At 49.5% G+C, this 23,731-nt stretch overlaps 1 protein-coding gene across 2 annotated transcripts; it reads left to right on the top strand.

Annotated features, from left to right (window-relative positions):
• The first annotated feature begins 1,841 nt into the window (after window positions 1–1,841).
• KIF18B (kinesin family member 18B) lies at window positions 1,842–20,076 on the top strand. 2 transcript variants are annotated; one of them, XM_016139778.2, is made up of 16 exons: window positions 1,842–1,987; window positions 9,180–9,506; window positions 10,152–10,309; window positions 10,650–10,754; window positions 10,942–11,052; window positions 11,133–11,330; window positions 11,448–11,624; window positions 12,322–12,396; window positions 12,552–12,652; window positions 13,071–13,257; window positions 13,601–13,728; window positions 16,408–16,613; window positions 16,893–17,421; window positions 18,338–18,427; window positions 18,912–18,994; window positions 19,206–19,312. In XM_016139778.2, the coding sequence occupies exons 2-16, from the start codon at window positions 9,188–9,190 to the stop codon at window positions 19,310–19,312; spliced, it is 2,574 nt and encodes an 857-aa protein (XP_015995264.2). In that variant the 5' UTR covers window positions 1,842–1,987; window positions 9,180–9,187. The 2 variants fall into 2 exon arrangements, with proteins under 2 accessions (XP_015995264.2, XP_036079030.1); XM_036223137.1 differs by lacking the exon at window positions 1,842–1,987 and having other exon boundaries at window positions 9,188–9,506; window positions 19,206–20,076.
• Window positions 20,077–23,731: the final 3,655 nt, after the last annotated feature.

Raw genomic sequence — 23,731 nt, 5'->3', positions numbered from 1 at the left:
AGTGATAAGGATGCAGGTGAAAGGATGTGCCTCTCTTCTGCCTGCTTTAAGCACCTAGGGTTGGTGGTCTTCCCATTTACAAATAGTGAGATATCCACGTACCTCTCAAGAGCATGGAATCTGTTGCCTTTCATACTCCTAGTCATAACAGCCCATAAATAGCTTCTGCCACCATACAAGACAAAAATTCTGCACCTAGCCCTCACATCTGGGTTCTAGGCCTTGAAATTCTTGTTGGGCCAGTACCAGGTCACTCTCCCCTTACAAGCATCTGTAGTGTAAAGACCAGTGGTTTTCCATTTGAATCCACTAAAGTCAGCCAAGCCAGGCCCTCAGCATCATGGGTTCAATGGACTCACCTGCAAAATTCCTTTCCCTTGGCTTCTGAGATCCAAGAAACAGCTCTCTTTGACAAACTAGCTACACTCCTCCTTCAGATCTCATCTTGTATGCCATTTCTCCAACTGCAGCGTCAGCCTCTGCTCCTTGCCTCACCCTGACTCAACTCACTTTCTCCAGCTAATTGTTCAAACCAGAACCAGGGCATGACCTGGCTTATAGGACACAAGAGACACCTGCCTGGAGGCTCTTGGGGACCCCAATCCCTCCACTGCACACCCAAATTTCTGTTGAAATGCACATCTCTGTGAGAGGGAAAGAGGAGACATCCATCTGGAAGTCATTCTTTAACAGTTTTATTTCTCTTGGGTAGTGGAGATGGCAAGAATACCTTGGTTTTCTTATAGCTTTACAATAATAGCACCTTTGAGTAGTTTTCTCATTTTATGCTCACCAAACCAGCAGTGTTATCCTATCGTACAGAGAGGGTAATTGAAGTCCAGGTAGGTGAATGAAGAGTTTGGGCCAAATCAACCAGGTATTAAATGGTGACTCTACTATCCTGATGGCAGGTCCACTAAGGGAATTTTACCAACTGCTTTCTTGCATGCTTCAGCACTGCTCATGGTCCCAATGTGGGAACAGATCAGTTTAATGGCACGTGGTGAGTGACTGGCTCCGGGCAACCATCACCTATTTCATCCTAATCAGATTCGTAGAAAGCTATCCCCTTACATATGCAGGAGATTTGGGGGACTTTCTCATCCATGCTCTTCTAGGTGAGTAGGAAGGGCAGGATATTTGCCCCATTTTATAGATGAGAAAACTGACACTCAGAGAGAAGTGACTTCCACAGTCTCAGCACTAATTAGTGATTCAGCCACTAGTGATTAGAATCAGGCCTCCTGATTCCAGTGGAAGACTCTCTTCGACCCCCACAACCGCGGGTGTTAGTGATCAGCATGAGGTGATCCACTGAAATCCAGTAGAGGGTGCCTTAAGGGGCCGACTGTCATAGTCAACAATCAGTCCATGAGACTCCTTACACTGTCAAAGCCAAGCGGGTGGAATCGCCCTTCTCTGCCTTCACCGCTCTTCCACAACACCGATGCTCTCGAAGTTCATTTCTGAGACGGTCACGGAGCGAGAAGAAACTGTGAACAGCAGCTAAAAATCCCTTCTAGGATAAGCAGATGCCGAGTTAGCCACAGAAGAAGTAGATTTGAAAACGTTTTTGATGTCTAGTTGCTGCAATTGGTGATGAACTCAGGCCTAGGGCCTGGGCCCGGCCCCGGTCCCCTACTCCGCACTGGTTTCTGCGGGTCAGTCTGGTGGGTCCAGCCTCGGAAACAGCCTCAAAACCTCTCCCGACCAGAAGGAAGGGGAAGTGCGCAAGCGCCCTAGTGACAGCGCCCGCCACCTCTGGGGGTACTTTGTTACTTAGGAAACAGCCAATCAGAGATCCGGAAGGTGACCAATAGGAAGCGCGGATGAGCCAATCTGGCTAGTTTGAAAGCTTGGCGCGGGAGGAGGTTGGAGCGGGAGAGGTGGGGGTGTGGGGTGCACAATTCTGTAGCCCCGGGCTCCTGTCTGCGGCCGAGGGACCCGGCAGCGAGCGGCGACACCAGTGGTGGGGAAACGACAGAGGGTAAGTGCTGGCCGCGCGGGCTCCTGCGCTCAGGCATGGAACGCGCAGACGCAGCTGCTCAGGCCGAACTCTTGTGCGGGACAGGAAGTTGCAGCGTGGAGTCGGAGCGGGTTCTGCGTGATCCTCTCCGAACCCGGTTGAGGGGCGGAGCGGGGCGCTGGGCACTTCCTAACACATATGAGCGGGAGATTAGGACCCCTCTGCTCATTTATACCCGACCTAGACTGGGTCCGCACCTCTGCACCCGGCTCCGTGCTCTGTACACCGGTTCTGTGAACGGTCCTCCCGCTCGTGTGTAAGGTAGAATTGGGTCTTCCTGTACACCAGATCTGGAGACCTGGGACCCTCTGCGCATCTGTGTGGAGTAGCTAAGACCCTCTCCACATTTCCATATGGAAGAACTGATTGCAGAGCTGTGCGAGCGGCTGTAGCTTAGTTACTGGCCATTCAGTAAATATTTGATTGAATAAAGGAAAGGAATGAAAGAATATCTGTATGATAGAAAACCATGCCTTTTGTGACTGCTCCTAAGATGGTTCCTCTTAGCTTTGATCCATTAAGGTAGTGAAATGACTGGTCTGTGTCACAGGAAACGGGACGATTTTATTGAAGACCTTAGTTTTGGCATCATGGAAAAATGTTGTCTGTCATATTACTCCTAATAATAATGGCTAACATTGATTGAGCACTTACTCTGTTTGAATGAAGTCATTTAACCCTCAAAACAATGCTATGGGATAGACACTAATATTATTTACATTTTACAGGTTGGGGAACTCAAAGAAGTTAAGCCTAGCTAGAGGAGACCATCTACGGATGAGCTTCTCCTCAGCGTTACACTGCTTTCTCCAATCTTGTCTCTATTCTATTTCCTTTTCCTCAGCACATCCCATGCTTCAACTGCCAACTTATCCAGTCCTCTCTGCCTATTTAATTACTGAATTACCACATCCTCAGATATTTTTAAGGTGTCTCAAACAACCCAACTTCATTTATACCTTTTTTTAAAAAGTAGACAAGTAGCATATTTTTAGAGGTATTTATAAAAATTGTCTCTATCTGGCCACAAAGCAGATCTAAATTATTAGTGTACAAGCCATATTTTCTTTCCACAAGCAATTAAGTTAAAAATATAAAAGAAAAAGAAAACTCATGTTTGCATATTTTTAAAGCCACTTAACTCAATAGGATATTATAATTGTAATTAAAAATTAACATGGAACAGTGATATTTATAAAACTTGTGAGATGCAGTTAAGGCAATATTTAGAGAGTAATGTATAGTCTTAAGTGCTTACATCTGAACATTTTTTCTAAAAAGCTGAAAGTGAGCCAAATATCCAACTTAATTGAGATAGAACAGAACAACTGAATGAATGTGTAAGAAATAAAAAAGGAGTTAAGAGAAGAAATTAATGAAATAGAATTTTACTACATAATTGAGAGGATTAACTTAGTCAAGAGCTGTATCTTTAAAAAGACTAATAATAAAAAAAGCCAACCCTCTAGCAATATTTGATTAAGAAATAAAGAAAACAGAAAAAAAACTTAGAAAATGCTCTTAAGAATGAAAATAGGGACATAACATCAGTTACTGAGAGGTTAAGAGAGACTTTGGTGGAACACCTTTTTTAACAATGCCTTTAGATAATTTTCTAGGAAAAAACAACTTACCAAAACTGGTTCAGAAGGTCTGGAAATTTTGAACAGACCTAGGACCATTGAGGAAGTTGAATTAGTTTAAAATCTACCACCACATCCATCAAAAAAACCCCACTAAACCACCAAAAATTTATAAGCAACTGGAAGAAATTATTATAATCTTATACAAACTCCCTAAAAAGAGAGAGGAAAAACATTTCTAGTCTATTTTGTGATACTAAAAATGAGATAAAGAAAATTACAAGCCAATAACTGTAGTTGTAAAAATCTTAAATAAAATATTAGCAATCAGAAGCCAGCAATGTATAAAAAATATGTTATAATAACCAAATTGGGTTTATCCCAAGAATATGAGAATGGTTTAACATTAGAAAATATAATATAATATAATTACAGATGAAAGGAGAAAACATCCCATTAGGCAGAGAAATACAGTTCAGTAGAATCCAGTACCTATTCATGATTTTATTTTTTAATTTGGTAAACTAGAAATAGAGGTAAATGTTCTTAAACCAACAAAAAGTGAAATAATAGGAACATTCTCTATAAAATCAGAGACAACATTCCTCACTGTTACTGCCTCTATTCAATATTGTACTGGAGGTCCTAGCCATAACTATAAGACAAGAGAAATAAATAAAAATCAAATTAGGAATAAACAAAAGTGTTATCAGTTATAGCATTATGAATGCCTATCTGAAAAACAAAAGAACACAGCTTTTTTGTCTGAATGACCAACTCAACTGTAGAAAGAACCAGTGGTCTTTGGCCCTTGCCCTGTGGGCACGAGGGTGAAGGGATAGGAGCCACAAAAGCCCAGCTACAGGGCGGAATGGCTTAGGATGAAAAGTAATCTCTCTGATGAAGGTCTGAACAAGGTCAAGTTCTGGCCTTGCTATTTACCATCCAAGTGGCAAGTTCCTTCCTGAGTGTCAGTTTTCTCTGTAGAGTTGGGATGTTAACTACAGAATGAAATTGTTGTGAAAGTTAAATGACACCATTCGTAAGGCACTCAGCATAGGGCCTGATACAGAGTAAGCACTCAATAAATGTTAGCTATAATAATAATTACTTTTAGACATTTGGATTCAGACTCTGCTTTTCCCTGGCTTTTACTCATTCATAGGAAAAATATTATACAGCTTTTACTACATGCCGGAGTTGGTGCCTAGGCATCTGGGGTACACAGACTATATCAGAAAAGGGTCCTGCTCTCTTGGCACTTAAGGACAAGAAATACAAGTATGTGTGAATTGTGAAGGAGCAGTGAGGGGCACTATAGCAACCCTTATAAAAATAGAACTTCCAAGGGCTAGGCACCTGCCCCGCCTTCCCAGCTCCCAATGTCTGCAGGCTGATCCCTTCACATCCTCAGAAATTCTTCTCCCGGGCTTCTGAGGAGCTTGGGCTTGTTCTGCCTGTCCCTCTGAGGGTGGGCAGAGGAAGCTGTCCTGAAAACAACTGAATCTTGGCTTCCCCTCCCCAGCTTGAGAGTGAACTAGCGTCTGGGTTTTAATGAGCTGCCCTGTGTTAGAAACAGGACGTGGCTGTGGCTGGCTCAGAACCCTGAAGATCTTATTAAAGAATCATCTCCCTGGTACTTTGGGCTGAAATGCTCTTTCCAGTCGAGGATCAAAGCAAACTTGACAAACGTTCTCTCATTAATCTCCGCATTCCCCTGGGGTGGGAGCAGATCGGTAACTGTTCTCAAGGAGGCTGCGGTGTGTGGCTGGTGCAAAGACCTCCCCGCCAGTCAGATGCAGAGCAAAGACCAGCACCCAGGCGTCCTAGCTGTGGCCGTTGCCAAGTGTCACCCCCATCCTCACCCCCATGCCCTCAGCGCTGTCTCGGGAAGAAGGAAAACATCTCATTAGGCAAACAGTCTGCCTCACTGGCCCTCAGGAAGCAGAGAGGAGAGAACCGTAAAGGTTATGCGCACTCCGCTGCCAGTGCCCTTTTTAATTTCCTGCTTAGAATGTTAGGGTGCTCTGTGGCTCCTCCTCGTCTGAAACCCTCCCTGTGCGGGAGCGGGGACTGCCATTCAGACTGCCAACATAGACCCAGACGGTGGGGCCAGACGCCCTCTGCCTTCACCTCCCCCTGTACAAGAGTAGGATCCTTGGGCGGTGGGAATGTGAGGATAGGAGACAGGAACTCTCTCTGAGGTTTTGAAATTAGGTACAGTCCATATATCTGAAAGTGTTTGCAGAATATATTATGCTAGTTACATGAAAGGGATTATAATTATACAAATATAAGGCACTATTACAACACTGTGATCATGAGAGCATAATACATAACATTATAAGGCAGTATCTAGGCTCTGCAGTCAGACTGGCTGTGTTGGAATCAAGCTCTATCGCTTACTAGCATTAGGATCTCACGCAAGTTGCTTAACCCTCTCTGTCTCAATTTTCTCACTGAGTATAATAGTATCTGTCTTATGGAATCGTTATGGAGACAAAGGGAGGTGGCACTGGTAAGGTGTTGAAAATGCTCCCTGGCATAGTGGGTAACCAGTTAGCTATTATGTTTATTACTATGGCAGTCTGATTACTGGGACAGGAAAAATATTATACACAAGTAAAAAGATTATTATTGGTTGATGTCTTGTTTTGTATAGGGAAGAAATTACGAAATTTGGAAGCGGGGGACAGGAGTTTCAAACCAGCTCAATTCTGCTTCATTCCCAAAGGAAAACATGAGTGTTTGCAGGAGTATTAGGTAGAAATTCCACTTGTCTTTTCTGAATGACCTTGGTCCTGTCAGCAGGACCTAGCCTTTCCTGGGAAAGCAGTCATCTATTCATATCCCCCAGGAACAGCCCCTGTTCCTTACCCCTGTTAATATATCTCTAGAGTTGGGTTGAACTTTTCCAGGATATCTGTGGCTCCTGCATGCCAAAAATTCCATCTCTACCCTTGGTAGGCTGGCTTGAAGGAGAAATGAAAAAAATCCAAGAGGAGAGGACTGAAGGGAATACAAGAGGGAATAAGCAAATAAGTGTTTGGAATTATTACCAGGTCAGCATTAGGAAATCAGTCCATGTCACCCTCTATAATAACAGATTAGAAAAACACTGCGTGATTATCTCAGCCAGTGCCAAAAAAGCATATGATAAAAGTTAACACTCATTCCTAATGGACAGTGAAGGGTGGGGAACTAAATATAGAAGAACTAAAAATAGAAAGTAACTCATTATTTGCAAACTATACCATCATTTAATTGAAAAACCTAAAGAGAATCAATCACAATCTATTAGAACTAATAAGGGAGTTCAGTAATGTGGCCAGATACAAGATCTGCATATGGAAATTGGTTGCTTTCCTATCTTCTGGTAAAAATGAATTAGAAAATTGCAATTATAAAAAGAGCCTGTTCACAATATAATGAAGACTATACAACAACTAGTAATAAACCTATCAAGAAATACACAAAACTCAAGTGAGGAAAATTTTACTGAGGATTATAAAGTTGTGAATAAAGAAAAGAGATACTATGTTCCTAGATGGGAATATTTGATATTATAAAGATGTCAATTCTCATATTAATCTATAAATTCAGAATAATTCCAATTAAAATCTTAGCGGGATTTTTCATAGAACTTTACAAGCTGATTCTAAAATCTTATTCAAGGTAAGATGCCCAAGAATAACCAAGGAAAAGAACAATGCGGTGAGATATAGAACCACAGTAATTGCAACAGTGAGTTCCTGGAAAAGGAATAGACACATCAATAGAGGAGAATGGAGAATCCAAAAATAAATTTATATTTATATGAGAATTTAGTTTTGCTAAATGTAGCCTTTCAAATTGGAGAAGGAACACATTATTTAATAAATGATCTTGAGATAATTGCTTATCATTTAGAATGAAATTTAGAAACCTCACACCATTCACAAAAAATAAATTCCATCCATATAAAGACCTAAATGTAAGAAAGAAAGAGTATTAGAGAGATAAAGACTTAAATGTAAGAAAGAAAGACTACTAGAGAAAAACATAATAAATATAAATATAATACATATAATAAAAGTATTTATTACCTTGGGGAATGAATATCTTTTAAAAGAAAATATAAAAGCCCTAGAAGAAAAAGTTGACATATTTGACCATTTAAAACTTTAAACTTCAGAAACAAACACAGAAAAAAGAAGAAAGTAAAAATTTTAAACTTCGGGATGGTCAAGGTAGGATTTTTTTTTTTAAGAATGCATGGTTGGTTTGATACCAGGAATAATATGAAATAATTTACAACATTAACAAAACGAAAAAGAAGAAATATATCAGGAGATGCTGAAAGAGGATTATGCAAAATTCTGGACAGTCTTAGTAACAACTCTAACTAAAATAAGAATAGAATATATTACTAATATGATGACTATTCATCCAAAATGAATTTCAAAATAGTCAAGCACTAAAGCCATTTTCTTTTTATTTTTTACGTACTATTTACTGGTTTATTATAAAAGTATATAACTCAGGAACAGCCTGAGAAGAGATGCATAAGGCAAGGTGTGGAGAAAGGGTGCAGAGCTTCCACACCCTCTCCGAGGACATCACTCTTTTTAAATTTCCAAGTGTTCATCAATCTGGTAAAGCCATTTCCTTTAAAATCAAGAACAAGACAGGGATGGCCATTGTGATCATCATTATTCAGTGTTGCTGCAGAAGTTCTGGGGATTGCAATAGACAAGAAAATAAAATACTTGATATAAAGATAGGGAAAAAGGTTTTAAAAATATATTTATTTTCTTATATATAATTGCATACTCAGAAAACCCAATAAGCCCTAATTAAAAAAATATAGAATTAATAAGAGAGTTTGAGCTCCATCAGGAAGGACATTTGTACTAAGGGAAGCTATAACTACCATGTCTTCCCGTGCTTTGACGAAACCTCATATGTGTGGCCTTCTGGCCAAGCGTCTATGATGTCATATTGTTGGAGCAATCATTATATCCTTGGGGGTTCATCTTTCTATAAATTTGTTGTGGCTGAACCAAGGAAGAAGAAATATACAGATTTCTACAGAATGTAATACAATTTCAACTGTCATCTTAAGAGTTTTTTTGGAGGGGAGTAGTGAATGTTCTGGGTTGCGGATGGAATTGATAAAGTTTTCTTAAAGTCAAACAGAGCAATAAATGTCTGAAAACAGGCAAGAAAATTATGAAAAAGGAAGACTAGTGCGTGGGGGCATCCTGCCTTACTAGGTGAAAAGCATACTGTAAAGGAATGGAATAGAAATAGTGTGGTATTGGCACAGAAGTAGACAGGTGAGTGGAAGATAACAGAAAGCCTGATAATAGGCCCCTGAAAAAAATACAGTCTTTGGATATGACAAAGGTGGTATCTCAAATGAGAAAGAGATATTTATTAATGATTGGTGTTAGCACCACTATTCTCTTGAGGTATAAAACAAAGATCAGCTGTTGGGAAGGAGGTGGGAAGCCTTGAATACTAGGCTGAGAGGCATCTGGGGAGGTGCAAGTCAGACTGGTCTTCATCTCCGTTGTGTCTCTGCCCAGGTGTTGCCATGGTGATGGCGGTGGAGGACAGCGTGGTCCGGGTTGTGGTACGTGTCCGGCCCCCCACCCCAAGGGAGTTGGAGAGCCAGCGGCGGCCTGTGGTTCAGGTGGTGGACGAGCGGGTGCTGGTCTTTGACCCTGAGGAGCCCTATGGGGGCTTTCTTGGCCTGAAATGGGGCAGCACCCATGACGGCCCCAAGAAGAAGGGCAAAGACCTGACGTTTGTGTTTGACCGGGTCTTTGGCGAGGCGGCCACCCAACAGGACGTGTTCCAGCACACCACCCACAGCATCCTGGACAGCTTCCTCCAGGGCTACAACTGCTCAGGTGAGAATCTGGGCAGCGAGGAGGAAGAGCCCTGGCTGGTAGCCGCCCTGCCTCCCTGCTTCCTCCTCATGTCTCCTGCCTCCCCCTTGGCTGGGCACTTGTTAAGGAGGGCTCTGGCCCTTGCATTCTCTGTGGGTCCCCATTCGTTCTTCTCATGTGTGTATGAGGCACTTTCCTGGGCCCTGGGATACAATAGCAGATCAGACAGACATGGTTCCTGTCCTCTTGATACTTACCAGTCTAGAGTAGGGGAAAAAGACACTAATCGAAATTACACCCACAAGTGTGTGGTTATAAACCGAAGTAGGTGATGCAAGGGAAAGAGCTGTGGGCCTTCGACAGAGAAAGCTACCTGGACTGGGGAAGGCTTTCTGAGGAAGGGAGAAGCCCCCACCACTGGAGGGCCCTTGAATCCACAGGCCTACGGGGGAGCCGGGACTTAGACATGGGGAACTCAAAAGCTACAGTGCAAACGTGGGGGACGCAAGTGGGTAGGAGCAGCGGAACTGCGCAGATGGAAGACAAAGGAAGGGGCCAGGGAGGAAAGAAGGGCGGCTAGCTGGGTGGAAATGCACAGGGGGGAGGCCCCTAGAGATGGCGGATCTGGCTCTGCTGCTACCCTACGCCCTGCTCCGTCCTCTGCAGTGTTTGCCTATGGGGCCACTGGGGCCGGGAAGACACACACCATGCTGGGAAGAGAGGGGGACCCTGGCATCATGTACCTGACCACCATGGAACTGTACAGGCGGCTGGAGGCCCGCCAGGAGGAGAAGCAATTCGAGGTGCTCATCAGCTACCAGGAGGTAGGGCTGGCCCCTCCATCCCTCATTCTCACAACCACCTCAAGAAAGAGTGGAGTGAAGCGAGGGCAGTAGGAAGTGGGGGCCCGGTGAGCGCCCAGAAGGCACTCACAGCTCGGAGAGAGACTGTATTCAAATTAAACCTGACCGAATTAATACTGTATTCAAATGAACCTGACCTTCCTGTTCTTGTCCCTTAACATCATCCCACAAAGTGCCACTCAATTCGTGGTGCCTGGCCGTGCTTCCTCTGCCCAGCAGCTCAGCCCTCCCACACCCTAGGGAAAAGGCTTCGTGACTGGCCCTGTTCTTCAAGTCTACTCCTTGCCTCCCTTCTCCTCAGGTGTACAATGAGCAGATCCACGACCTCCTGGAGCCCAAGGGGCCACTCGCCATCCGTGAGGACCCCGACAAGGGGGTTGTGGTGCAAGGACTTTCCTTCCACCAGGTTTGGAATTGGGCTTGGGTGGCACGAGCAGCCCCATTGTTTCTCCAGGGTTCCCTCACCAGGCAGTCTGTGGATGCCTCAGATCCCACGGCAAGGGGGTGACATGGGTTCTGAAGAGCAGCCTTCCTGTTGGGGAGAAGTGCTCGCGGGGGAGACCACAGCTGCCTCCTGCTCATCTCCTCTGTAGCCAACTTCAGCTGAACAGCTGCTGGAGATGCTGACCAGAGGGAACCGAAACCGCACGCAGCACCCCACTGACGCCAATGCCACTTCCTCCCGCTCCCATGCCATCTTCCAGGTGAGAGAGCTGGCGGGTCGGAGCCCCAAGACGGGGCTCCTGATGCCCGGCACCCCCTCACCCTCGCCCTCTGTCCCCAGATCTTTGTGAAACAGCAGGACCGGGTTCCAGGTCTGACCCAGGCCCTTCGCGTGGCCAAGATGAGCTTGATTGACCTAGCTGGCTCGGAGCGGGCATCCAGCACCCACGCGAAGGGGGAGCGGCTGCGGGAGGGTGCCAACATCAACCGCTCTCTGCTGGCCCTCATCAACGTCCTCAACGCCCTGGCCGATGCAAAGGTAAAGCTGCGTAGACCAAGGGTTTCTCCCTCCGGCACTGGGCCAGAGGCTGCCAGTTCCCAGCCTGGGTCTGTCTAGTCCAGCCACCTCACTCCACACCCACTCTCTGCCCCGCAGGGCCGCAAGTCTCACGTGCCCTACAGGGACAGCAAACTGACCCGCCTTCTCAAGGACTCCATCGGGGGTAACTGCCGCACAGTGATGATCGCTGCCGTCAGCCCCTCTGGCCTGACTTATGAGGACACTTATAACACCCTCAAGTACGCCAACCGGGCCAAGGAGATCAAACTCTCGGTGCGTGTGTGCGGGCGGGGAACAGCCAGCCAGCCTGGTGCGCGGCCGGGCAGGCCAGGAGGAGGATGGGACATGACCCACCCACTGGCTCCCTCTGGTGCCTGGAGCAAGTATTTCTCCCAAGGCAGAGGGAACACATTCCTGAGTCTCTCTCTTTATGGTAGAAGTGACACAGTCCTCATCCTTGGGAACACTCCAGTTAGAGGAGAGGCAAGATTTTCTCCAAGTCTTGGAAAAAGTGTAAAATATCACAGCATTGGGATGACCGAGGCAGAATCATCTCAAGAGGGAGGCAATAGGACGGGGCGGCTGGCTGTGTGTTGGCTAGTGACCTTTTTAGACTCGTTTTTAGCAGCAGGACCGTATTTCCACTAAACATAAACACCAGCATGTAACACAGGTAAAGGCAGGGTCGCTTCAGTTTCCCCTGCCTCCTCCGGGAAGCCGTGGTGTTCTGTAAAGCTCCTGGCCTGGCGAGAGTGCACTGGTCAGGCAGCCGGGGGTCTTGGGTTCAAAGGCAACCTCTGCCTCTTGCTGTGGTCTCAGGTGAGCTACTGACCTTCCCTGCTCTGTTCTCCAGTTGTGAGTGTGAGTCTCGGGGATATGAGTAAGGCGCCTAGCGCAGTGCCTGGCCATTGGAAGTGGTTGCTTAAAGGTGAATGAACAAACAGATCTCTCCCCTGTTCCCCCATCTCAGCTGAAGAGCAACATGATCAGCCTGGACTGTCACTTCAGCCAGTATGCCACCATCTGCCAGCAACTCCAGGCTGAGGTGAGGAGTCCACCTGGGGCCAGGAGACAGGGTGCCCTGGCCTGGGAGCAGGAAAGCAAGAGACAGGAGCATTGGGGTGTGGCCGAGGCTCTATTCCCCCTCCCCACTTCCTTTGCTCACCTGAGACTCTGAGGGGCTGGCTACTTCGGTTCCAGGTGGCCACCCTGAGGGAGAAGCTTCAAGTGTATGAGGCAGGAGCTCGGGGCCCACAACAGGACCTCACACAGGCCCCCAGATCGGGCCCTCCACAACAGCCGTGAGTTCTGCTTCCATACCTGCCCTGTCCTTCGACTTGGCGGGGAAAGCCCCCCTTCTCTAGTTTCTGGAAGGCTGGGACTCCTCTCTTCTGTTTTGACACCTAGGGTGAGGGGTTCCCACCCAGTGCCCAGCACACTGATTGTCACCTAGAATACTCTGTGTTAAATGAGTAAATAACACCACAGCCCATAGAAGCAGCATCTACTATTCAAATAGAAGGTGCGGTTAAGGGCTGGGCGTCATTGTTTCCTAAACTGGAAAATTCCTGACTCCTTCTTGCCCCCTCAGCTTCTGCCCACTTGTTACCCAAGTATCCATCCTTTATGGGCTCTCTACCACCTGGTCTTACCTGCCTCCTCCCCACTTTCCCACCTACCCCTACTTCCCACCTCTCAAAACCCTCATTTCCCCCTTAGTCTTCCCAGCTCCCCCCTACCATCCTGCCTTCCCAGCCAGCCCTGCACCCCAGAACTCCACCCAGGGCCTGAAGTCGTTCAAGAAGACAGCCTGGGGACAGAGGCCCAGGTGGAGAGGGTCATGAAAGGGAACTCTTCAGACCTGGAGCAGCCCTATGAGGACAAGAATGAAGGCCCAGCCCAGGAGGTAGGACCTAGAGCTCGTGGAATGCCCCTCCCAACTCACAGAGTCCCTTCGGTCCCAGGTTCTCTACCTGGATGTCACATCTTAGTCATTAGGAGGCTTTCAGATCCTGTGCAGGAAGGAAAGCTATTCTGTCAGATCCTGTGTGTCCGGAAGTGGGGAGCATGTGCGTTACCAGCAGGGGAGCAGGGAGAGTGGACACTGGCTGGGAGAAAGGAAGCCCCCACCGAGACCTGGCCGGTCCAGGAGCTATCATTCCCTTTTTGGGAAGAGGGAAAGATTTTAAGAGCTGCTTACCTAGGGAGCGAGGCCATCCTGGGCTCTCTACCTGTGACTTCCTCTTCAGGTTCCAATCCAGGTGCCAAAGCAGAGCCTTGGACACCCTCCGCCGGGGTCCCCTGGCCTGACCCTGCAGCCCAAGCTAGTCACGGGCCACCTCTCACCACAAAACCTGGAAAGGGACAGTTCTAAGCAGTAAGTGTCTTCTTGCTGTTCTCTGGGGTTCAAAGTGGGAGATGATGCATTCCAGCTTCCTGGGGTAGGAGTTGGTGCTAAGTCACAAAAGCCCTGGTTCTGTCCTAGTTGAGTCTTTTTTCATCACCACTGTCCCTTATCTGCTTTCAACAACTTGATGTTATCACCTACTCTGTTTACTTATCTCTCTATTTATTCCTCCATGTGGCTGGCAGCCCGGCAGGAGGGAAGCAAAACAGCAAACCCCATCCAGATTGCTGGCAAGCACCGAGTTAGGACGGGCCTGGGCTAGTGCTTTGCTTTCCAGTCTGAGGGCCAAGCTGCCCGTCCTCAGCACGGAGGGAGCAGCCAAGAGAAGTCAGGTGGCAGGCTGAGGGAGGGACAGCCTTCCTGAGTCAGGTGTTTACTATTGTGTCTTCATCAACAGATTGACTGTAGCTGTTTTCTTCTCAGAAGTAAATACTAACCACTACCCAAAGCCAAAGAGAAATGGATTTTGGACCATTCTTTCTGTGCTTAATAGAGAGATGCTGCTAGTATTTTTTTTCCCCTTGGCCCCCAGAACATAAATCCCCTGCCACTTAGCTCTGCTGCTGCCAACCCCACTCTGCCCTCCCCAGCATGCTTCACGCTAGGCAGTGTATTTAAAGCTTCTGGACAGAAGGGCCTGTTTAATTTTATTTCTTGTTGGGAGTGTCTGTTCCCGACTCAGCAAAAATGCTGCAGCCTGAATAATCAGCAGCTTATTATCTGTCTCCTACTGCTGACTCCCCGGGACCCAGGAGCGGCAGGGATGCACTGGCAGGATATCCCCTGGGCCCCCAGGGAACAACCACTGGCTCCCACTGATGACTTAGGATCTCTCTGCTTGGTGTCCCCCATTGCTAGCAGAGAGGACACCAGGGTTCTCATTTCTGCTCTGCCTCTTGGGTTGTGGCCTTCGACAAGTTGCTTTAGTCTTGGCTATGATTTGGGGATCTAATCCTTACTCTCCCCACATCTTTGAACTGAAGTGCTAATAAAATGTGACAGAAGACTGTGAGTATTAGAGGCTGAAGAACATTCTAGATCATCTCCAAACTGAGATACACCCTAACAACCAGACAATCAAAAATAATTTCTCTTCGGCTTTAGACTTTAGGATCTGAGACCACCAGGGCACTGAGTCAATCTTAGACTTTCCAGTTCAATGGTTTTCAGCATTTTTTCAGCTCAAAGTTCTTTCTCCAAATGAAATCTTATGCTGAAGTCTAATATGTAGAACAGATAAGGCAGAGCTGCTACATTTAAAGTGTCCTCGGACACTTTTTTTTTTTTTTTTTTTGGTCCTAATTTGAAAATCGCTGATATAGACCAAGTCCCCATTTGTCAGATAGGGTACCGAGGCATCTTCCTGGGGCCACACAACTACAGCGAGAGGGATGGGGCAGACTCAGGTCATCCGACATCCAGCCCAGTGCATTTCTCCCCAAACACCCACTTTTCTTAGTATCTAATCTTCAAATGTGTGGCTCAGGCGGATATGGAATGAGTTTCTGCTGTGTCCTTTTAAATTTATTTCCTGCCTTCTTTCAGAAAGGCCTCGAGGCTGCTTTAGAAAATGAGTTTGGGTTCCCTGAGCACACACTGAGGGCAGAGGCGGAGGCTCAGAGGTGTCCAGGCAGGTAGTAGATTATGCTACCTGAGGATAAATTATTGGTCATGGCTAATCCCCACTGAGATAATTGTGTTTATTCTTTTATCATAGGTTTGTCTGACAGAAAAGAAATTTGCTTTATTAGAATCTAAATTTACAACATCAATAATCTCATTACCCTCATAATTTTCCTTAAATAGCCCCTCAGTGCGTGGGGAGTATTCACTGATTCACACACATACTCTTTCAGGATCCCAACTGTTAAATAGAAAACGCAAACCGAAAGCGTTTTCGAGGGTCTTCTCAGAGCGAAGATCACGTGGTCTATCTTATTTAATCTCCTCTTCTCCTAACAAGGTAGATGGCATTCCTTCTGTTTTACGGAAAACGAGAGTTGGCTAACCTTATAGTGTTCATTATGTGCCAGGTACTCTTTAAACACTCTCTGTGTAGAGTAACTCGTTTCATCTTCCCAGCAGCCTGATGAGGTGGGTGCACTTGTTATCCATTTCAAGGGAGGGGTAAGCAGTGATCCAAGCTCACGTAGCTGGGAAGCGTCGGAGCCAGGATTTGGGCTGGCAAGCTGGCGTTCTGACTTGGGCCTGGCCCTTCGCTGCTACCTTTCACTGCCCCTCAGGTAACTGAATTTGCTCAGTCAAAGCTCGAGTAGGTGGCAGAGCTGTGAGGAAACTCAGACCTTCTTAAACTCAGGCATTAGATACCAAGGCCACTTGCTGCCTCTTCCCTACTTCCCAGGTCACTGTCTTTGTCCAGGGGCCACGTTTAGTGGATAAAGCCTGCCACCATTGCCTGTGACCACCTCCGCCAGGCTTGGTCTTCAGCAAGGGTGTGGCAGAGCAGGAGCCATGGCTGGGATGATGCGGGGGGCCGGCCAGCCGGTCTGGGGCAAGGCAGGCGGGAGCCGGGGGCTAGCCCACATGTGCTCCTCACCACACCTGGAGTAATGGGGCCAGGTGCATGGCAGAGAGGACCCCGGCCAGCCAGGTCTGACTAGAGCGGGGACCCCCTTTCCTCTGTTCCAGGCTGGCGCGGAAGGTGCTGTGCCTGGCCCAGCGGCAGTACTCCGTGCTCCAAGCAGCCAACCTCCTGACCCCTGACATGATCGCAGAGTTTGAGACCCTGCGGCAGCTGGTGCGAGAGGAAACCACTGGGCCTGCCACGGAGGCCTTGGGGGCCCCTGGTTCGGCCAGGGGTGCGCCTCTGGCACAGGAGCTGTGTTCAGAGTCAAGTGAGTCTTGCCCCTGCTCTGCTTCTGCCTATTGGCGCTTCTCCAAAGGCAGCTGGTGCTGAGGGGTGGCCAGGGTCTTCGATGCCTGGTTACGCTGTGGCAGGAAGCTAGATCCCTGGGATCACAGACTTCTGTACACAGAGAGTCCCCAGGAGTCATGGCAAGACTGAAGAATTAGGGACTCCTGCCTGTCTCTAGTGTCTCCTCAAAATCTAGAAACTCTCCTTTTTTCTGGCCAGTCCCTGATCTCCCCTCAGCACCGTCTTTCTCTATGCTCAGAGTCTCCAGGATACTCGGGCCCTGTGACCAGGACCATGGCAAGGCAACTGGGTGGCCTCATGCACATTCTGGGGGTCCCACATGAGCCGGACCACACCCTGGCCCAGACACCTCCACGGCCTGTGGAGAAGAAGAGGAGGAGGAGGCTGAGCCCCTCAGAGCCAGACGGTCCCCCAGCCATGAGGCCGGGGACCAAGCGCCAGCGTCAGTCCTTCCTGCCCTGTTTGAGGAGGGGATCCCTGCCTGAGACTCAGCCTTCGTTGGGACCCACCACCCCCAAAGGGGGAAGGGTCTCTTCTCCCTGCCACTCTCCTCGATTCTGCCCAGCCACAGTCATCAAAAGCCGGGTGCCTCTGGGCCCTTCTGCTCTGCAGAACTGCTCCACTCCCCTGGCCCCGCCTGCTCGGGACCTCAACGCCACCTTTGATCTCTCCGAGGAGCCCCTCTCAAAGCTGGGTTCCCATGAAAGTGCTGGCTGGGAGAATGTCCCCCAGGAACTGAAAAGGCTGGATCAGCCCTTCATCCCCAGGTGGGTGTCCCTCCCTGCCTTCCTCCCCAGCAGGGGGTCAGGGGTCTGCAAGGAACAGTGGTGCTGCCGAGAGGAGCGGAAGATGGCCCCACTCTTGGGGCCAGGACATTTGCTGTCTCTTTCCCTTTGGTCTGATCAGGTGGCTCCCCTGGCCCAGGAGGGCAGAACATACAGTTCCATGAAGCGTTGCTACTCTCAGGGGCCCTGCCTTGTCTGTCTGCCGCAAAGCTGCCAGCTCTGTGCTGGATTGTGGCACGCCCCTGAGTAGCTAACGGGACCCCCACTAGGGGTGGGTTAGCAGGGAGCAGGAATTCACAAGGGGAGCCCAGCCGTCTCTGTTCCTCTGTGTCCCACTGAGAAACATCACTGTCTGCCATTGCCACCCCCCGAATTTACCGTCCAGCCCAGCATCTGAAACTGGGAAGGGAATCCTCAGAAAACTTTTTTCAGTGAGAAGATGAAGCTGTCACCCCCACCTTCCACCCACATGATAGGGTAGGGGAACAGGGACCAGCTCAGAACAGTCCAAGGCCAAGAACAAGTGACAGACTTACCTGGACTTGAGGCCAAGGGCAGCAGGCTGCCCACTGGACCCCCGCCCTTCCCACGGCCTGAATCACCTCTCAGTAACAAGCTCCGAGCGGGCAGGTGGAAGGGTGAAATTGTTTGAACTCCAGTTCCCCAGACACACCAGAAACTGACACCTGGATATTCTCCCAGAACAGGCCTGTCACTCAGCTGTCAGCCTAGGCCGAGTGAGGCAGGGAGAGGAATCCACCTCTTAGCAGGAAGAAACCTCGGAGGTCATCTTGACCAACCTCCCCATCCCCCGAGCTGCAGCTGGAGGGAGGAGGCGCTGGCACCCTTTTCTAGCTCCCTCCTCATCTGTCTCCCTTTGTCTTTCTCCCTCCTTCAGTGGACCTGTGCCCCTGTTCACCATGAAGGGCCCCAGGCCAGCACCTTCCTTCCCTGGGACCTCAGCCCGCAAGAAGAGGCGCGTTGTGAGGTGAGGTTGGGAGGTATAGGGGGAGAAAAGCTTTCACCAGGGCAGTGGACACCTTGGTCAACTACAGGCCCCTGTGTGTCTCTGGACCCTTTGGAGCCAGTAGCAGGGGTCCTATGAGCAGGGTCAGCGTCTGGTTCTCTGACCGAGGACCCTTTGGCTCTTGCTATTATAGGATTACACTAGAGGTGAAGGGTATCTTCTTTTGGTTAAAGGCTACAGGCTCCCCCTCCACAGGGCAGACACTCAGTGTTCACCGATTAATCCAGGGAATGGGCTACTTACCCCCTCACCTCTACTTTCCTCCCAAACCCCACTAAGCTCCCTTCCCCCTCCACCCCCACCCTGCCTCTCCCACCTTCAGATCTGGCCTTGGAGGCTTTGCTTGGGGCCCAGGCTTCCCCTGCTCTCAAGGCTTGATGTCTAGCTCCCCCCACCCCCACCTGTAGTCCAAGGGCACAGCCGTGACCTTCCTTCCTTCCCTCAGTTCCTCAGTCTCCCGCCGCAGTCGCATTGCCCGCCTCCCCAGCAGCACCTTGAAGAGGCCAGCTGAGGCCCTTGCAACCCCAGGTGACTGGCATTGGGAACTGGGATGGTCTGGGCCACAGATGAAAACAGTAGGAGGGGACAAAGTGGGCCAAGGCTCAAGGGCCTGGGGTACTTCCAAGTATCCCAGGGACCCTGATCAGAGAGATGGGAGGTGGGATGGGGGAGGGGAACAGTGGAACAGAGCCTCACTTTGCTCCTTCCTCCCCGCCTCCCCCATCCAACTGGCCTGCAGAGTTCCCCTCCAGTCCCCACTGTCCTGGCAACCAGAGGAGCCAGAAGGAACTGATGAAGGCTGCAGGAGCCTTGTCAGCTGGGAGCTGTATCACCAAGGTGTCCTGACTGCCATCCCGTCTTGGCCGGCCGTCCCCTCTTGGATCCTGGTGCCGCCCGCACCAGGAGCCCTGACCTGCATTCCTCAGCTCAGAGCAATTAATGCCAACACCCCCTTCCTTTATTAACACGCCTCCCCCAGCCATTCATTCTGCTACTCGCCCTCTTCATTAATCTCTCATTACACTCAGCTTCTCGGCATGTATATATTCATTTGTGAGTGTTAACATGTTGCTATTTTAAAGAGTGCTGCCATCATTTCCCCCTAGTTTACAACACCCTCCCTGGAGGCAGGTGGCTTTGGGGGGCTTTGTTCTCTGCTCCCAGTCTATCGGGGCACTGCACAGTGATGGCAGTGGAGGAGGGATGAGGGTGGGAGGGGGGCGTGGTGGGAGTACCAGCTCTGCTCGTCCTGGCTTTTGAGAGAGGGACATCTTCAGCCCCATCCTCCCAGCCTGGAGCACGAACCCCAGCCCCAAGCCACACAGTCCTAGTGATGATGCCGATGATGGTGACTTGATTTCCAAATGAAGACACCTTCATTGTTTTTACCCGATTGTAAACAAGATACACACTCAGTGTAAAAAGGAGTATAAAGAAGAAAGGGAAGTATAAAGAAGAAGGGGTAGCCTTAATGCTACCACCTAGATATCAGAGCTGTTAATACTTGGGTTTATAGCCTCTGATTCTTTATTTCTGCATGTATACATATATACGTGTAGATATAGATATATATTTTTATTATAATGATTAATAAACCATCTCATCCTTGGCATGTGTTTCTCTCTGCAACACACCTTCCTTTTCTCACCTTCCTACTCTTCGAGACCTTGAGAAACTTCTGAGTATAGAAAACATTTCCCTCCTCCTGCGGGATTGGGTCTGCTCCTGAGCCAGTGAAGGGGCGATTATTTATACCGGGAAGCCTGCTCCATCCTACAGCATGGGCGTGGGTTGCTAAGGCGTCCCGTGATCAGTTGGGGAGAGCCTCTTAGTGGTCCCCAGGTCTTAGGTGAGGCTCTAGGCTTTGCCCGAATGAGCTTGAATCCAGTGCAACCTTCCTCCCACCTGTCCCCCAAAGTCCCCTCTCTCCACCTGCGTTGGTGACTTCTCTCTCCACTCGTTTGGATTATGACAGTTCAACACAAGTTTACCTCTGTCTCTCCAGGACCACGTAGCTGTCTGAATGAATTAATAGTGTAAACAAAATTACAGAAGTCTATGTTTAACTTGCTTCTGAAAACAAACATGTTAAAGGTATTTAGCACATTGTGAGTAGTGTGTAAGTAATGCTGCTAATTTCAATGGGTCCTCACTGTTCTGGGGGAGCAGCCTCCCCCGCTCAGTTTTGACTCCTTTTTGGAAGAGTAGAGAAAAGGTCATAAAGCAGAGCCCTGCGTTCCCACCAGCTGCAGGCATCTTCACAAACCCTCGCGATCTTATGGGGTATCATGAGGAAACAGGCTCCAAAAGGTTAACAGAAACATTCCCAGAGTTAGAGAGCAAATGGCAGCACCAGGATTCAGACTGGGGTCTGGTCCTTTGCATGGCACCAAGCTGCCTCCCTTCAGAAGTGAACAGACATCATTTCTTTCCACGTGCCTGGGGTTCCCTCCTCTCCAATTAGTCTGAATGAGTTTTTTTCCCCCCGTGTACCATGATTCCCACAGAAGCAGTCACAGCTTCACATCTGCAGCCCCCAGCGGCCTGGCATGGCACCGTGACCTTAGGAGGCCTCACTGAGCGCTCGTTGGATTCAAACTGAACAACTTCTCATTTCCTGGGGCCCTCACATATAGTATCTCATTTGATCATCACCATCACCCCTGCAAAGTGCAGAGGCAGCAGGCACAGGGCAATGTGGCTAGCAATCAGGGCCAGGAGGGCAAGCTTCACACAACAGGGTCCATTGTAAGAGGCGGAATTTGCAAGGGCTGGAGGCAGCACACACAAGTGGAAGAGGTCACTCTGGACAAGGACGTTCCGCAGCCGGCCATTCGTTCAACAAACATTTGTGGCTCCATGGTGCAGAATGTGCTCTCGGGTGACCCATTAAATGTACAAAGACTCTGCCGATGAAATCAAACACGTGTGGCTCCTGCCCCCAATCACGGGAGGTCGGGCTGAGAGTGCCTACTCGCCAGAAGGCAGCCTGGCTGGTCCCAGCTTCCCTGGGAGCGGGCAGGGGCCAAGGGGGGCAGCAAGCTGACAGCTTCTGGCCGACCTCTGCCGGAAGACTGGACTGTTCTTACATTAAGAGAGCCATCCTCGAGACACAGCAATCGATGGCTCCCCATCCACTGCGAGCCCGGCCTGTTCTAAGGTCCCTGTTCCTGCCTCACTCTGCCTCTGCCACCTTGGGGGTCTTCTAAGAACCTCTCACCCCACTTCTGGAGTTTACAAGTATTCTCTTCCCAAGCCCTTTACACCTACCTCAGGCCCTGCAGCCCAGGTCTGGACCCCACTCTGGGGTACAAATTCCTGTCCCATTCAGAGAACTGGGCTCGGTGCCAGAAGCTTCAGACAGAGAACAAGACATGGTCCCTTCATGCAGGGAGTCAGGGTGGCACCTGTCCCTGTCACCTGAGTGCAAGCCAAACTTCCATCAGTGTTGGACCTGCTGAGGGGAGAGAACTGGGCTTTCTTCTCTAGGCCTCCCTGACCCCAGCCATCAGCTAGGTCCCCACAGGGTACCTAGTCTCCACATGAGGAGTTTCCTTGGCAGTTGCTAACTCAGAAGTCCTACCTCCCAGACCCCTGCTCACCTGTTCCCAGGTTCCTTCAGGAATATCCCTTTGGCTTTTGGCCGTTTGAGGCATCCTGGTTCCCAGACGGAATCTAGTTCATGGCTGTCTTCCCCTTCTCCATGGTTCTTCTGTGCAGAGAGACCCAGAGGAGCTTTCGGATGAAGGTTTGGGAGTTGGAAGATATCAGAGTCACCCTGAGGGTCTGGAGACTGTGGCTGTGTTTTCCAGCTCACCACAAGGCCTTCCCTTGGCTTGCCTACAGCACCGCCGCCCCATTTCTTGGTTCATCTTGTCCATTTAGAGGACCACTGGATTGGAAATAACAGGCCCCCTGCCAACCCTCTCCTCCCGCCAAGACACATCTAGTCCCCACCTCTCACCCTCCCAGAGGGAGCGGTGAGGCAGGGAGATGGAGGAGAGCAGGGAGCAAAGCAGATCCGGGAAAGCAATTAAAACGCTAGTCTCAGGGTTAGAGGCTGAGAGGTGGGGGAGACTGGAGCAAGCCTTGGATGGGGGCGAAGAAGCAGGGGCTGGGGCGAGAAGAACCAGAGCTTATTAATCCCAGCGCAGCAGCTGGCCCCTGGGTCTGTGAAGGTTAGTGAGCTGTTGCCTCTGATGATGAGGAGCTGAGAGGGGCCGGGGAGAGGAAGGGGAAGGAGCCTGGGGGTTCATCCAGAACCCTTCTGCAGCCATAGGAGTTGGGAGCTTCTAACCAGCAGAGCCTGGGTGGGCACAGGCCGTGGATGGGAGAAGGAACCCACCCTGGAGGCAGCCCTCCTCCAGCTGGAAGGGGGAGACAGCCCCTGTCCTCAAGGAGCTCCCGGCTGACTGTGAATCTCGGGCTCTCACAGCAGGGAGCTCCATCCAAGGAGAGAGGGTGGCCCCTGTCTTGAGGGTACCTTAGTCTGAAGTGGGAAACAGATCTTATCCGTAAGGTGATCCCAATCTGATGAGTCATAGGTCCTAGCATTAGAAAGTTCTCATCCATGGAGGGAGACATGACCCCTTTCCTTGGGAAGCCTCAGCCTGAGATGCAGAAGAGACCCACACCTGTGAGAGATGTTGACACACCAAGAGCTTCTCAAACCAAATGGAGTCGGGGCCTGTAGTCTAGAGATGAGGCAAAGCAAGGGCGGAGGAGTCAGGGCGGCAAGAAAGCAGTCTGGTAAACAGCCCTGACTCTGAATCTCCTCCAGGACAGTGGGATAACTCGCACGTGTCGCTGGGCAGAGCCAAAGCTGTGAACGACTAGTGATCCGGGGTAAATGGAGCTAACTCCCACCCTCTCCTCACTGGCTGCTGCCTCCTGTGTCCGGTCCATACTGGCATCGCCCTGCCTCACTGCCCTCTGCGTGTGGGGAGGGGTGGCCTACACACTGTCCCTGCTTTCTGTCAGTGGAGTCCACAGTACGTGGCAGAGCCCCTGGCAGACCCAGCTCCCACCCCTCTGGGCACACCCCATCACGTATGTACTGACATGTAGATAGGTCAAGCACCTGGTAGGTGTTATTACACGGAAGCTATGATCTTATCCTCACAACTACCTTGGATGTAAATATGCTGAGTCCCCATTTTACAGAAGTGAAAATGGAGACTCAGAGAAGGTTCTGGAAGTCGGCCAAGATCATACAGTGTTCCATGGCCTTACTCTCTGCCCTGGAGTCAGAGGCAACTATAGAGA

Source organism: Rousettus aegyptiacus, unplaced genomic scaffold (genome assembly GCF_014176215.1).
Source record: "Rousettus aegyptiacus isolate mRouAeg1 unplaced genomic scaffold, mRouAeg1.p scaffold_m13_p_6, whole genome shotgun sequence".
Lineage (NCBI taxonomy): Eukaryota > Metazoa > Chordata > Mammalia > Chiroptera > Pteropodidae > Rousettus > Rousettus aegyptiacus.
This window is presented reverse-complemented; position numbering and strand designations above follow the sequence as displayed.